The 15319-nt window shown below is 40.1% G+C and overlaps 1 protein-coding gene across 1 annotated transcript; it reads left to right on the plus strand.

Annotated features, from left to right (window-relative positions):
* The first annotated feature begins 528 nt into the window (after nucleotides 1-528).
* LOC116736199 (zinc finger CCCH domain-containing protein 7B-like) lies at nucleotides 529-15027 on the plus strand. Its single transcript, XM_032588525.1, has 22 exons — nucleotides 529-767; nucleotides 921-988; nucleotides 1116-1152; nucleotides 2887-3084; nucleotides 5893-6051; nucleotides 6134-6202; nucleotides 6691-6748; nucleotides 6848-6993; nucleotides 7781-8354; nucleotides 8528-8589; nucleotides 8678-8768; nucleotides 8859-9020; nucleotides 10209-10423; nucleotides 10523-10623; nucleotides 10711-10892; nucleotides 11212-11297; nucleotides 12203-12363; nucleotides 12718-12823; nucleotides 13474-13582; nucleotides 13750-13886; nucleotides 13973-14142; nucleotides 14262-15027. The coding sequence occupies exons 2-22, from the start codon at nucleotides 930-932 to the stop codon at nucleotides 14446-14448; spliced, it is 3069 nt and encodes a 1022-aa protein (XP_032444416.1). The 5' UTR covers nucleotides 529-767; nucleotides 921-929; the 3' UTR covers nucleotides 14449-15027.
* The last annotated feature ends 292 nt before the right edge of the window (nucleotides 15028-15319 follow it).

Here is a 15319-nt window from a genome sequence, read left to right on the forward strand (position 1 = left end):
TTTTTTTTTTTTTTTTAAAGTTTCTAACTACATTTTTGTTTTCATTGTTCTAACTTTTTACAAGGAAGCGTAATTACTATTGAGTATTTCAAAAACAACCACAAGCATTTCTTTCCAGATGATTCAAGTACGTAGTTATTATTTTAAATATCGTCACCTTCCTAAAATAATAGCCTGAGTCTTTTTTATTATCATTATTTATTTTTTGCTAAAAGTGATTTTAGGCATTATTTTTGATGAACGATGAAAAGAAAACCAAAAGTTAGTTTTCTTCTCCTCAGTTTTGTATGGAAGCCCGTTTTAGCCACATTGATTTAAAAAAAAAAAAATTATCTCATTTTAATGACCCAAAACTGCTGCTGTGTTTCCATTCTGGCGAAAATGTGTTGCTTTTGGGGGCATCAGGTAAATCGCAACTTCCTCCGATATTTTAAAAGAGCGGTTATTATCACGTGACGTCACGCACTTCGTTCGAGCCGAGGCGACGAGCTCGCGGGCGGCACGCAGAGTGGCGCGGCGCGGCGCGCTGCGGTCACGTGACAGCTCTCATGCGCGTGTCGCGAGGAGCATTTGCAGCTGGTAGCTGAGAATCGAAACTTACCGGAGATCGCGGAGAGAGCCGTTCCGTTCCGTCCTTCCTGCTTTCTTGGCCTCATAGCGCATTAGCTCAAACTCACAGCCGCTGCTCGTCCCTTCCTGCTCCATCCTGCCACCATGAACTGCCTTTAAACTTTGCTTTGGCTCAGTGAACTTCCTCACTTTATCAGGTAGGTGTGTCTTGCTGAAAGTTGGCATCCATAACAGTTATGTTTGTGGTTGGTATTTTGAAGAAAGAAAAAAGTAACAGTATATACAAATGTAGACCTAGAGTACGCGCCCCTCTCCCCCTGACTAGCTGGGGTGTTTTTATTTCTGTGCAGTGGACCACCATGGAGTCAGCCCGAGAGAAACGAAAAGAGGAGATAAGCAGGGCTCTGGCTTTCATACAGTGAGTACATTGTTTTTATGTGTAAGCACAAGGGCGCTGTGGCAGAAAACGAAACTAGCCTTGACGTGCATCCTTGTCAGATAAGATATTTAAGCGCTTCTGATTAAGTTTATGTCTTGTGTTTTAGGTCTCCCTTGGCTTATCCAGATCCTGCAGGGTACCAGGTAGTGACTGATCATTTAATCTGACGTGTGTGTGTGTTTTTGCTGCTGTTTTCACATGTTGCTGTGATTATCACATCCTTCTTAGTACTGTTAGTGTTACATAGTGCCTTGCAAAAGTGTTAAGAACTACTAGAAGTTTATGACATTTTGTTTGGATCGTAAACACACAACACAGAGTTGCACTTACTTGTGAAGTAGGAGGAAATTGACTGTTGGTTGTGTTCAGTCCCTTTTGATCTGGTATTAGGTCTTCCATCAGTCTCCTCTTGATGCTGGTTTGGTGACCCCGTTTATAGGGTTCTGGTCTATCCTCAAAGTTTACATTATCACCTGCCTGTCTTCTCGATATGGGCATGTTGAGGTCACAGTGTCTGTACGTCTGCTAATGCATCCGGGGTCCACATCTGAAACCAGTTGTTTTTTTTTAACTCGATGTCTCTTTTTCTCGGCCGGTCCTCTTGCACATTACCAAAAGTCCTTGCTACGCTGGTGCATTTACATAAAATCAAGTGCAACAAATTGGCGTTAGCAGTGAGCTAAGGTGTAATTGCTCACAAAACAGCTGTTCTGTGAAGGCCTTAGAGGGGCAATATCATGTTAAATCGACTTTTTTGAGCCTTGCATCATGTTAGAATGTTATTCCCTGATCAATTTCAAGGCGTTAAATTAGAAAATAATTTTTTTTTAAGTGACATTTGATATACATCGCTTTTATAACAACTGAAGGTAGCATAGTTACTTGATTATACTATGAAATGGCACTATATGACTGGAAAGCACATCATTTTTTTTAGTTTACAGTGAATGTGGGAAGATGTCAAACATCTAGACATCCAGTGTATCATAAGCCTGGCGGGCTGCCAGGCTTTATTTGCACCCCCACCAGGCTAAGCATGGCTTCTTTATTTATTTTAGGTATTTTAAATGTTTAAGAATTTTTAGTTAGTGTTCAGATATTATTAATTTCTTCCAATAAAACATAATTACTTAGTGATATTTTCAAATATCCTGTCAATTTTAAACATCTTTTATCTCAATGAACGTGGTGGACCACTGGACGACTGCCCTGGCGCCTCTACCACAGGGGTTAGCAAGATTTCTGGGGGGAAACCCTGCTGTAGATTTGGCACAATCCAGTCAGGAAGCAATTCAGAAACCTGCGATATTCAATGGTTTGGTTCTGCACTGCTGCAGACGGTGCAAGTCACCGACAGGTCTGTGAACGCACCATTCATTTGGTGGCTTACTCAGGTTTAGGAGAAGCGTATGCTGCAGTCCAGAGGACCTCTTTGTGAAATGTCTGACTTATTTCAGCATTGCAATGCCAGTCCAGAGTCTGTGCTGCCACACTTTAGCCTCGGATTGAAATCCATTCGCGTTCCAAATGGGCCCGGCTGCAGGCCCGGTCGCTCCAGCGTTAGCTTCATTGCATAAACACAGAAACACAACTAGAAAAGCACAGAACCTTTGCTATGCTGAAATCACATTGAGGAACTGGTTTCCTCAGTTCCCAGTAGCTCAGTATGTGTTGTTAAGGTGGTGATTCAAAACAGAATCTTATCATCAAATAAATCAGCACATACTAAAAAAGAAAAGTTGATTTAAACACTTTAAATACCCATCGTTTTTCTGTAAAATGTAAAATTCCTCTGAATGGATAACACGTATCATGTGCCATGACTCTCGGTAAATAAAGGGGCTTTTGTGCATCTTTTCCTCGTCTTTCTCCCTCAGGACTTTTTGACCCGCCTGGTGTGCAACCTGCTGGAAGAGGGCAACGCCTTCTTCCGAGACCAGCAGTGGGAGGAGGCCGTCAGACAGTTCACTGAGGCCTTGAACATCTCAACCTACGCTGAAGGAGAAGGGATCCAGATCCCTCAAGCTCTCCTGGAGAGCCTGTATGTCAACCGAGCTGCTGCCTACCACAGCATGGTGAGGCTCTTTGCTTTGAGATGAATGAAGAAAGCTGCTGCTGTCTTTGAAATATTAGCAAATGTGTTAAAAGGATTAAAAACCAAGACGATTACACGAGTAATATCCTGCAGCCTCAGGTTTTGTTAAATATAATGCCATAAGCTTGGTGCACATAATAAGGGCTGAATTAGTTGATTGAATTACTCCTAATAAATCAATTATTGAAATAATTGTCAACTAATTTATCAGTCAATATGCGTAGCATATGTCAGCAACAAGGCAGTTCAAAGTGCTTTACATCATAAAAACAAAAATAAAGTCATAAAAGACCATAAGAACAACATACTCAAAGCAGTAATCACTTCTATTAATACCTTTTTTTATTTAAATACACTTTTTCCATTTAAGGTCAAATAAAAAAAAAACTTTGTCAGTAAATTTGTTCTACCCAGAACTCCTGAAGTGACATAGTTTCAGCATCACATTATTTAAATTCTGTAAAAAATAATCTCCCATTAGGCTGTAATATGCCTTATAATTATTAATCCAAAAGATAATTGTAGGCAGTTTTTCTTTAGCTGCAGATGCCTCTTGCTAGAAATGATCAAGCATACAATAAAGGAGTGCTATGTTGTTTCATTTTAGGTAATAAAATGAGCATTGAAAAATGTAAATTAAGTATTTTACATCTTTTTATGTATTTCTGATATTTTGCAAAAAAAAAAAAAAAGACTTAAAGAGTTTAATGAAAAGCCTGCAGAATGTGCCCATTTAAAAAAAACAAAATCAGATTTCTCGATGAAAAAAATAGAAGAGATAGAATAATCGTTTACTAAAATAATCGTTAGTTGCAGCCCCTCACACATCTGTGTCCAGTTCCTCTCATTCCTCTCAGCAGAACCTCTCAGGCGCCGTCAGGTCGGATGAGAACCGTCTGTGTGCAGCCATTCTCAGATCCCTCCACGGGTCTCAGAACGGCATTCACAGCAGCTGTGTGTAAAATTCCTTGATCGGTTTGAAATGTATTTGGATTAAATAACCCAAATGGTATCATTTAAATGGGCACAAAATAATCTGTGTGTTTACATGCAGCAGGCTTTTTTTTTTTTTTAAAGAATACAAGCACTGACATGAGCAGAGTTGTAAAATTTCCCTTCAACATAATAATAAAAAATAACAGAAGAAGAAGTTGTACTTCTGTTTGTGCCTAGCAGAAAAACAAACCAACTCAGCGGTGTGTTGTTTTTGTGTCCTCTGAGCGCCCAGAACGAACCTGTGGCAGGTCTTAACAACTGCTGAGACGTTTCTGCGCCCCCTAATTAAGCTACAGGCTGAGCAACACAAGCTGTTGGTCTTCCTGCATCACAGGATGTGAGCACAAGAGAAAATAAAGATCCTCCCAAGTTTTGACCGTAAAATACTAGTTTTAGGCCAGATTTGCTTCCCATACTTGGCGTCTTAGCCACTGCTGCTACACATGGCACACACACACGGTCCGGTCAGTTTGCTACAATCAGAATAACATAATCAGAACAAGTGTTTACATGCACGCTATTTGGATTATCAGTTTGCATAAACCAGACCTCTCGTTCAGATTACAAGAGATTCAGAATATTCTGATTGGGCCGGTTTCATTGATTTATTCCAATGATGTCCATGTAAACGTACGTAACCTCAGCTATCTTGTGCTCCCTTCTTGTTCTCAACATTTCTTTCCGTACTTCTCGATTGCAGAGAAGGAAATAAAATGATTAGTCGTCAGCTACGAAACTGAGTACAATCCCAAGTGAATGTTAAAAAAAAAAATCCTCTGACGTACTAAAAGTTGTCTGATTGGGTTTTAAACAGAAAGATCTGTTCAAATTGATAACGAGATCCATATGTGATCAGTTTCACACCGTCCCATCTGGTTCTGGGTTAATGTAGGAGTCCAAAGGTTGTAGTCCTGCACCACCCACCTTACATCATCCAGCTGATTCCAGTGGTGACTCAGAATTCAACATGGACCTTTATTCATACACAATAGTTTGACAGTCGGTCACTCTTTATTGTTGGATACATAAAGAAACAAATTGTTGTGACTCAGCAGTATTACAGATTTACCAGCTCAGCACACTGCAAAAACACAAAGTCTTACCAAGTAGGTTTGGTCTATTTTACAGTGAAAATATTTTATCACACTTGAAATAAGACAAAACTAACTTACAAGTAACTTTCCAGCAACATTTGGTGTTTGTTTTAATCAAATAATTCCTTGATATTAATGAAGTAATATTTCCACTGGCGGATTGTTTCACAGATAACATTTTTCCCATGTTAGAAGTGAAATAACCTGCCAGTGGAACTTTTAAAAATCAATGTTAAGGAATTATTGATTTAAAGCAAGCTCTAATATCTTGCTGAAAAGTTACTTGTAAGTTAGTTTTCTTATGTCAAGTGTAATACTATATTTGTGCTAGATACTAGGCCAAAAATACTTAAGATTTTGTGTTGTTTGTAGCGTAAGCTTAGGATATTAGAACAACCAGTGCAGTCGACGGTTCTTCCTGCTGTCGTTTTCATCTAACCTGTTTTTCCTCCCCTTCTCCTCTTAAACAGTGCCAGCCTGATGAATGTCTGCTAAGAAATGTGGCTAAATCATTTGGATGTCTTTGATCGGTATTTTTCGAGGTCATTGAACCTCTGCATACAGAGGGAACAGCACCCAACAGCTGAAAACTTCCCTCTGCTGAAAACATGTTCTTTCTAACAAAATAGTAATTAAATGTTCCTTTTTTGTGCTTTGCTATTGTGAAACGTCACCTCGCCTTCTCCTGCTTTAATAAGGGAAAGTACCACGAGGGTGTGGAGGACTCGGACAGCGCGCTGGGGGTGTGCGACGGGAGCCGCAGGGCGCTCTACAGGAAGGCGCTGTGCCTGAAGGAGCTGGGGAAGCACAAGGAGGCGTACAACTGCACCACCCTCTGCCTGCTCAGCAATCCTCAGGTACGGTTAAAGGTTTGTGCTAAGACTTGTAAAACAAGCTGGGTGAAAGAGTCAAAAGACTCACTCGTTTAACTCTCAACAGGACAAGCAGGTGATTGAGCTGTCACAGGAGCTGGCCTCCCAGCTGGGGATGAAAATTCGAAAACCTTACGTGAGTTCAAAGGGGAGCAAGTGAGGTGATGTTTACCTTGTGAAGCAAAAGAAAAAACATTTTTTTAAGCTTTGGTGTTGAGTTATTGAGCTTCATTAAAAAAAAAACAACACAGTGAAACTAAACCAAAGCCCAGCTTAGGTTGGTATAAATTCTATCTTGTAGTGAATTTGGACAATAAGGAAAGAAAAGTCAGTTTTCTTGTCAAAGCATTATGAACTAATATTTGAGTTATAAATGGAAAATAATATTGAAAACATTTTAATTCTGTAGCTATGACACATTTTTATTGGTCTTTACTGGATTTCAATGTTTGGCTTGGGTGTAATGATCCTTCAGTCTACGTTTAAGACTATGCTGTGAATTTTCCTTTTACATCATTTATTCTTATAGTGGTTTATGCTGTTAGGCTGTATTAGGTTATGCTTACATTTAAAGTCACCCCCAGATTGTACTTTATATATTTTTCTCCCCTTTCTTTCTTCTAGACCCCTCCCAGTAATGTTATTCGAAATGGTGTGAATCCTCCCAGTGTCGATGCAGCAGGTCAGAAATCTTCACTTTCAAGTCTGCTCTCTAATTAGCACAAAATCAGCCAAAGGTTTGAAACTTTTGTGAGATAAATTTTCTTTTTGCTTCACACAGTCAACTTCTGCAGCGTTCCTAAGCCTCCTGGCTCCAGTCGTTCTGCAGTCGCTCACCAGGTGAAAGCTGTGGAGGACTTGGAGTTGATGGACGAGGACTTGGACAGTCTGCTCGACAGCTTTCCTACTGGCCAGGTTCCATCTGAGGTACAGTGGGCTGTGTTTTTGTTTTTTTTCTTCTTTGAAGATGAGTAAACTTTATGTAGGAAAAGTAGTTATTACCGGGGGTCCACACATCCTTCAGCTGTTTGGAGGAGTGTGGTAAATGACGGTCAGGAAGTGAGGGCAGAGTTGTCCTGTCAGACCGTCAGTTCCCGAAACGACACAAGTTTTCTGGACCTGATCCCGGGTGTGCTGATTGTTAAGAGTAAAAGATGTATGGGATCCATCTGAGACCGTGGGTAGGTTAAATATGTATATCTAAATTTAAGACCTTAAAATGCCTTAAATTAATTTAAAAGAAATTTAATTGGCTTTAAATATGTTAATCACAAGTCTTAAATTTTGTTATGGCAGGACTATTTAAAAAATAAAAATTATTTATTTTTCTCAATGGATTTTTTTGTCAGGCAAAAAGTTTGAGTCACAAGCAAAATCATGCGTGTGACTCGAGACGGTTAATGGTACTGGCAACTAGCTGCTAGTATACTCTTGCTAGTTAGCTAGTTTTATTGCCACTTTAATGGGCACAAAGCAGGATTTATAGTTTTTGCCATGCTTGATTGTAATGCAACAAGTTCTCCCAACAACCCCCTGTATTTGTTAGTTGTTTTTGCATTAATTTTTATTCGTGATGGCATTACAAATTTCTCAAAAAGCTTTAATGTTGACTTCCTGAAACCGGCAGACACCCTGTATTGCTACTTTAACCTTAGTCAGTTGCTATAAATAACCATTTTAGCCGTTGCTTCTCTTATCTCCAAATCTTTCTCAGGCTCTGCTGCTCTTGGACCCTGGCCATGCGGCCACTTCCACCCCCTTCCTTCCTGCCCCAACGCCGCAGCTGCCCCCGGCCTTTTTTAGCTCATCCATCAGCCGGCTCAACTCCTTGGACTCGTTCACGAATGGCAATCACGGCACAACTGCTGCAGCTTTGGATATCCTCGATGACCTCTACACTGCTGGGAATGGATGCCGAGCAGACGCCTCCACACTGGATAACCTGGATGGGCTTGATTCTCTGGACATCCTTGACGACATTTTGGACTCGACGCCGAATGGTGCTGCTGCTGCTGCTGCTGCTGCTGCTAAGGAGCCTAAAACGGAGCTTGGCAAGGGAAGAAAGACTCTAGATGAAGTGTGGAATGAAACGGACACTGCGGGGTCCGTCGCCGATATAAATCCTCAGAATGGCCACGATCCTAAAGTCGCCGCTAACGCCACAAAGCAGCTCGACTCTCTAGACGCCTTGGACTCCTTCCCCGCTGTGGAACGTGTTGGGCCTGCTCTACCAGGGGTTTCTGTAGGTGGAACAAGCCTGGACTCCCTCTCTGACTTCAGCTCAAACGGTGATTAAAGTTGATCTGTAACTCATTGGTTAACCAGAATGGTAGGGGTGGGTGATATGGACATGCAGGAAGCTTCATTTTAAGAACCGTGTGGATGCGAGGATGGGGGGGGAAAGTTACATTTTAGATGTTTCTTCGCTCTTTGTAATTTGTGCTCTGGTATTACTCCTCAGGTTTCTCAGAGTCTGTCAGATCTGCAGTTTCTGTAACAAAATCTCCAAATAAACTCAACAAAGTAAGACTGGGTTCACAACCGGTTGACTGCTGTTTTATTTTTGCCATTGTTTTTTTTTAACATTAATAGGAATCATTTTCACTTGCAGGTGAAGGATACCCATGATGGGACTGTCTCTAACCCACTGTCCTCCACTCATGACTTCCTGCCGGCTTGCGCCCTCTGTTTTCCTCGTGGAGGTCTGTTAGACGTTTTCTCTTCATCGGATTTGATCCTGACGGATGTCTACAGATAGGTTTTAAATGTGTGGGTGTATTTCCTTCCCCTAGGTAAAAGTGTGTACAGTTTTGTTCACAAGCCAGACCTGGTCCACAACTGTAAGAGAGACATTTTGTTATGCAGACGGAAAGCTGGCTCTTCCTCAGAGTGGACGAGAGTGAGACCACTTCCTGCCTGGACTTCATTCTACGGACCTTTTGTTCTTTGTCGAGGTAAGACGACATCAAAGAGACGGTGTTTGTGGTATCCAAGCACGGCTAATGATTGCTGCGTGGGTTTTTCAACAAAATAACTCTGTTCCTTTTATCTACCTTGCATTTTTTTTTGCTGTTTCATCCATAATAACTGGTAAAAACTTTGAGAATTAAATGCTATAGGTAACAGCTCGGTTTGCTTGTTCAGACATAAAATCTGTTAGCCATTTATGCTTCTTTCTTCAACTACTTTCTATTTAAGTAAACGCAGTTTGGACAAGTTTATTAAAGATGACTGTGTTCAGGTCCAGCTCAAGGTCATTTGAAGCTGGAAGCTGCAGATGACAAAGAAACACTTAATGCCTGGTATTTGATGGCAGTCGCTGCGTTTCCGTACACAAATCTTTGTCGATATTCCTCCAAACACAATTTTGGTGTTTCCATTAAATAAAAAGGAAATAAAAGTCACTCTTTTATTTATGAAAGAGTGACTTTTATAAGTTTAAGTTTACAAGTATAAGTTTGTTTACGCGATAAATGATTAAAAAAATATTCCGTGACATGATCCACCTACCACTTCCTGTTGTCGTCTTTGTCTTTCTCAGCGGTTCGTCACGACTTGTGTGACGCGAAATAAGTGTTTCCAACGCAGCTTCGCGAAATACACTAATTTCAACATGGTGGAAAACCCGCAAAACCTTTTGATCAGAAAAAAAATAGCTTTTTCAAAAGTGACAAGTTTCTATTAAGCAAATTTATTTTAATAATTCCAATTTGTGCATTTTTTTGGTCAATGGAAACGCAGCTTGTTGCTCAGTTGTGGTGGTGTGAAAAAATATTTATTCCTTAGATATATTTTGTGCGTTTGCTTGTTTTGTCACACTAATACTACGATAAAAACTAATGTTAAAGAAAGATATTGAGTGTAAATACAGCAGTTTGAAGTCACACCACAGCATCTCTTTCAGATTGAAGTTCAGACTTTGACTAGGCTTTTCCAAAACCGTAATTTAATGTTTTAACAATTAGTGTTTAAGCTTTTCTGCTTGGTCTGTATAACTTTTTTTCCCTTTTTAATAAATGAAACCATGACTTAAAAACAATTTTTGGAAGTATTTAATCAGGTTATCTTCTCTATTTCTTTGAGCTGAAACATTCATTCCCAAAAACGCAGAAGAAATTATTATTTTTTCATTTTGTATTTAGAGCTGCTGAGGTCTGGGGATGCGGGTGTGTGCAAGTTTGGAGAAAAATGCACATTTGCCTACAACCAGCTGGAGATCGACGTTTGGACAGAGGAAAGAAAGGGACGGCTGGACAGGTTCTCCCTGCTTGGAGCATCAGCGGTCCAACTGGACCCGGTGAGCAGCATCATCGGCCTTCTGCAGGAACACAAGGGCATGTTTATCTTCCTCTGCCAGGTCAGTGCGCGCACACCGTCATATCTGAAAGGTTTAAAACTGAAGACACGAGGGTTGACTTTTAGTTTTCAATTTTTTGTTGTTGTTATGTCTCCTTAGGAATGCTACGACAGTAAACCTAGAATCATCAGTAAGCGCTCCTGTGTCAGTCAAACCATCTGCTCCAACTTGGATGCTCGTCACGACTTTGATGCTAATAAGTGAGTCTGCACCGATCCCGAACCCTCAAGGCTTCTTTCGTTCCAAGTTCACACGACCTCCAACGTCTCCCCTCTGCCTCCCGCCAGGTGCTTGGCCTTTGTGGTGAGGACCCACAACATTAACTACAACAAAGTCCGTCCTTTCAGCGTCGTGTGCCACTTGGATTTGTGCCGACAGGCCATCCGATACGGCTGCCAGAGGGAGGACAATTGTGTGTTTGCCCACTCCGTCATAGAGCTGAAAACCTGGAGGGTTCAGCGCCATACAGGTGCAGTCCTGTCACAATAACAGACGCACTAGTTTGTTAGTGCCACAGGTTGTATGATCCAGGAAGTTATGTTCTCAGAAGGGTCAAATTTTAAGGTAGATTCAGCCCAGGCTAGCAGTTTCTCCCCCTTTGCTACAAGATGTTCCACATCCGATTCGTCTGTACCTGAAAATAATCCTTGTAATACATTTCCAAACATTTTTAAAGTGATATTTGCTTCAAAACTTCCTGCATTGCTGTTCTAAAGAGTTGATAAACATTTTTTTAAAAGCAGCATGTGTAGTGAGCAGTTTTTATTCAAATGTGTGTTCATTTACAGGCATCAGTCTGGATGAGATTGCGAAAGTGTCCACGAGATTTTTTGACAAACAGGAACAAAACGCAAGAAAGGAGAAAGAAAAAAGGGTAAGGAATGAGATTGGTTTCATTGACAGTACACCAGTTTATCTATAGGCTGTTTATTTATTCGAAAATTAGTTTCGATCTTGTTTTCATTCAGTAGAAAAAGTATTGACCGATTACAAATTTCTTTTTTTTTCTTTTGTCACAACTAAGTGTTAATGTGTTTGTCAAATAAATGTTAATATCTGAGATAATCTGAAGAAAAACAAAGAGCAGTATTAAAAAGATTTAGTTTATGGATAGAACGATCAACCAATCGGGTGCTCTGTTCAAAAGTCACCATCCTTTAAACATGTCCATTAGCCCTTGAAACTGGCATCTTTTTTTTTTTACAGTCATTAGAAAAGCAGAAAGGTGTATGAAAACGTGAGAGTCTTTTTACAGATTTTTGAGCATATATGGCTTGTTTAAGGACCCACCATATCATCCTTTACCATATTAATCAAACTACTGCCCAAATTTACTGTTTGAATTTGTCTTGGGATGTTGTGCGGTCTTTGAGTCATGTTGGTAGTTGCAGTTTGAATCTGTGTTTGACATTTTATCCAGATTGAGCTCATTCTACTTTTAAATCAGGAGGCCAGCAATGTTTGGTTATTGTTGCTTTACTGTTAGCAGCAAAAACAAACTGAAAATTTTTTTTCTTTCTATTTTATGGCATTAAAAATATTTTAACAAAGAAGGTTTTACAGTTCAGGTGAAGTTTATTGCTGAAAATGTCACTATTTGTAATATAGTGTTCATTGGCATCCAACTTTCCATGTTGAAATTCTGACTTATGTTTAGGTTTTCTGACTTTTCCCAGGTCAAATGATTTGTGTCCTTTTAAATTTTCTGACTTTTATACAAAAACTGAATTTACGATGTCATGAAATAACATTAGCCTCTATTCATTTTCCTGTCTCCAGCTGTCTTCTGGTGGAGGTGGAGGCAAATTAAAAGGATCAAGCAATGCTGGAGCAAGTCTTAACATGAAGATGAAGTTTGCATGTTCACAGTGCTGGCGGGATGGCCTGATCAGTGAACCGGACAAAGGCCTCAAATACTGTACAGCTAAAGCCAGACACGCGTGAGGAAATACGACAGTCCACATATATTCAGTAGATGTATTTAATGTAACTGGTCTGTAAACTTTTGTTCTTATTCAGGCAAGAATCTTTGGGACTCGGCACACTGTAGACAGAACCATGCATTCTTGACAGTAGTTATAATAAATAAATGTATTATAATATGCAAGTACTACTATATTCTCACTAGAAAAAGTCCTTAGTGTCAAAACCATTGTCAATTTTTTTAAACCATTAAAAGACTGATACAGTTAATTAAAAATGTTTGTTTTTTTTATAGGCACAGATCTGCTCTATTCAGTGTCTAGATTTAATTTAACCCAGTGCCTTTGGGTTTGTGCCCTTTTCATTTCCAGGTGGACCAAAGACAGACGAGTGCTGCTGGTCAGGTCTTCAGAGCGGAGTAAATGGGTTCTTGTCCGACCACTGCCACACGCCAAGAACTTCCCTCTGTACTATGATGTAGGTCTGCTAATCCTAAATATAGGAGGTTTTATGCAAACGCTCATCCCGGACGAGCCCCCAGATTTTTGTTGTATGACTCATTTAGCCCAGAGGTTTAACCTTATGTCCAATGTCTTGAACTGCTACTTCAATATGTCCACATAATGTTGTTTCCTTTTTTGTTCCTACCAATTTATGAGAAATTCCTCCTGCAGTAAAACTAATTCAAGTTGCCTTCCCCGAACCTTCAGAGTTGGTACGATATTCTCAGGCTTGCAATTTTTCTCTTTTTCCTCAAGTGTAGCAGTCGCTATAATTTTGGTTTCAACAAAATGCAATACCAACTTCAAGTTTTGCTTTTGTTTTGGGATCAGCTATTGATATTGGCAGCCCCTGTAGAGTTGGGCCTCTTGGCTGCTTCTCTGTTTAATACAAATAAACTCCACACTTCAGATTTTTATGTGGGGGGAAGAAAAAAAAATACTTATGTGATATTTCTTTCTGTTTACAATTAAGCCCTATTTTGTGCTGGTCTATCGCATAAAATGCAACTAAAACACAAATAGCTTTCTTATTTTTATGTGACAAAATGTGAAAAAGTCGAATTGGTGTGAACACTTTTGCAATTCTGCGTGTATTTATTTGTGTGTTTTTTTTCCTTCTGTCAGATGTGCGCACAGGTTCTGGAGAAGAGAAAGTGCAACTACACTGGAAACTGCACCTTTGCTCACAGCCAAGAGGAGAAGGAGATGTGGATGTACATGAAAAATAACGAGTGTGAGTGACTTCAGTTTCCCTCCACTGCAGTAGCTGTAAAATAATAAAACAATCACACAAGTCCTGTCTGGTGTTTGAATAATTTGGAGTCACATTTTAGATGCTTTTGCTTTATTAAGGAATATTATTGTTTGGTTTGTTAAACCAGTTGTGTTTGTGTTTTGCAGTGTATGACATGGAGCAAGTATACAACATGTGGCTAGCTTTAGCTGCTCAAAACCGCCAGTCAGATGGATCCGTGTGCAATCAGTCTAACCCTGGGGAGAAATTCATCGCCATGCCAACCGACTATGCAGAACAAATGGTTGGTGAATGGTCTGTTTGCTTATTAATTGGCATTGCAACAAAAAGGAGGCTTTAAACGTGCATCCTTATCATCCCTGTTCTTAGGATGGCTTCCACTGCCGGCTGTGTGGTAAGCACAGTAACAGCGAGCGGCAGTGGCAGCAGCACATTTCTACGGAGAAGCACAAAGACCGAGTGTTCAGCTGTGAGGGTGAAGACGAGGCTCTGGCGTGGAGCTACCGCTTCCCTGGAGCGTGTTTTAAAATCTGCCCCAAGTAAGCTCCGTGTCTGGTTGTCCAGTCCTCCTCCACTTCAGACGTTTCCTGGGGTCCGGAAACGGCTTAACCCGAGCGAGGACCGGTCGCAAATTGAGCGTAATCTTTGTGATTTCCAGAATCGCCGACGACGGCGGCTGTCCTGACGGGGTAAGCTGCGACTACGCTCACGGTTCAGAGGAGCTGCAGGAGTGGATCGAGAGACGGGATTTTCTCCGACAAAAGCTTGCCAAAGCCAGGGAAGACATGCTCATCATGCCGGACGAGCTTGACTTTGGGAAGTACAACTTTCTGCTTCAGGATTGAGAATAATGGGACTTTGCGGGCCGGTTTTGGGCCCGGCAACCTATCAGTGTGATCGTTTCACGCCTTGTTGAACTGAAACCAAAGGGACAGCAATCAGGATTTCCTGCTAGCCAAATATACCATTGAATCTATGGAAGTATTTGCCTTTCAAAAAATAAGTCACCATCTAAACTTAATTTTGTTAATGTTTTTAAGTTTCTAGCAACAAATTTTCTGCTCATTTTTGCATAATGTCAGCATTGTTGTTAAGTAAAGCATCCTTTGAATGTAATGCATAGACTGTGAAATGTGTAGCTGCCATGAAAGAATCATGGCAGCTACATTTTTTCTAAGGTTCATTTTCAACCATGCTTCCTATTTTTGTTTTTTCTTTCTCCCTCTGTTTTTTTTTTTTTTCAGAAGCAGTTCATCCTTTCATCCCACAGTTTGTCAAAGTTAGCTTGAATGTTGGAAAAACTTAAAACCCTTACATACTTAAAATCAATGACTTTAATTTTTACAAACAAGCTACGAGGCATTTGGTTATTTTTATTTTTCTCTCAGAATACTAAATAAACGTCAAGAAAACCTGCTGTCAAACACTTTCCTCATTTTAGCCTCTGTTGTGGAGGGGAACCCTCACAAAACTGATGCATAATCTGACATCTTCATTTATATTTTAATTTTGCAGAGATTCTCCTTTTTTCTTAAGATTTTTTTTAAATAAGAAACAGTTGGATGTTTTCTCAATATGCTGAGGGTACCAGGAATACAGGGCTAAGCATAATAAATTCAACCCTGCTCGCAGTAACATACTTTTACCAAAAAGCCAATATAAATAACAGATTTACGGTCTTTACACAATTCTCTACATGTAGAAAAATATCCATTT

Source organism: Xiphophorus hellerii, chromosome 16, assembly GCF_003331165.1.
Source record: "Xiphophorus hellerii strain 12219 chromosome 16, Xiphophorus_hellerii-4.1, whole genome shotgun sequence".
Classification (NCBI taxonomy): Eukaryota; Metazoa; Chordata; class Actinopteri; order Cyprinodontiformes; family Poeciliidae; genus Xiphophorus; species Xiphophorus hellerii.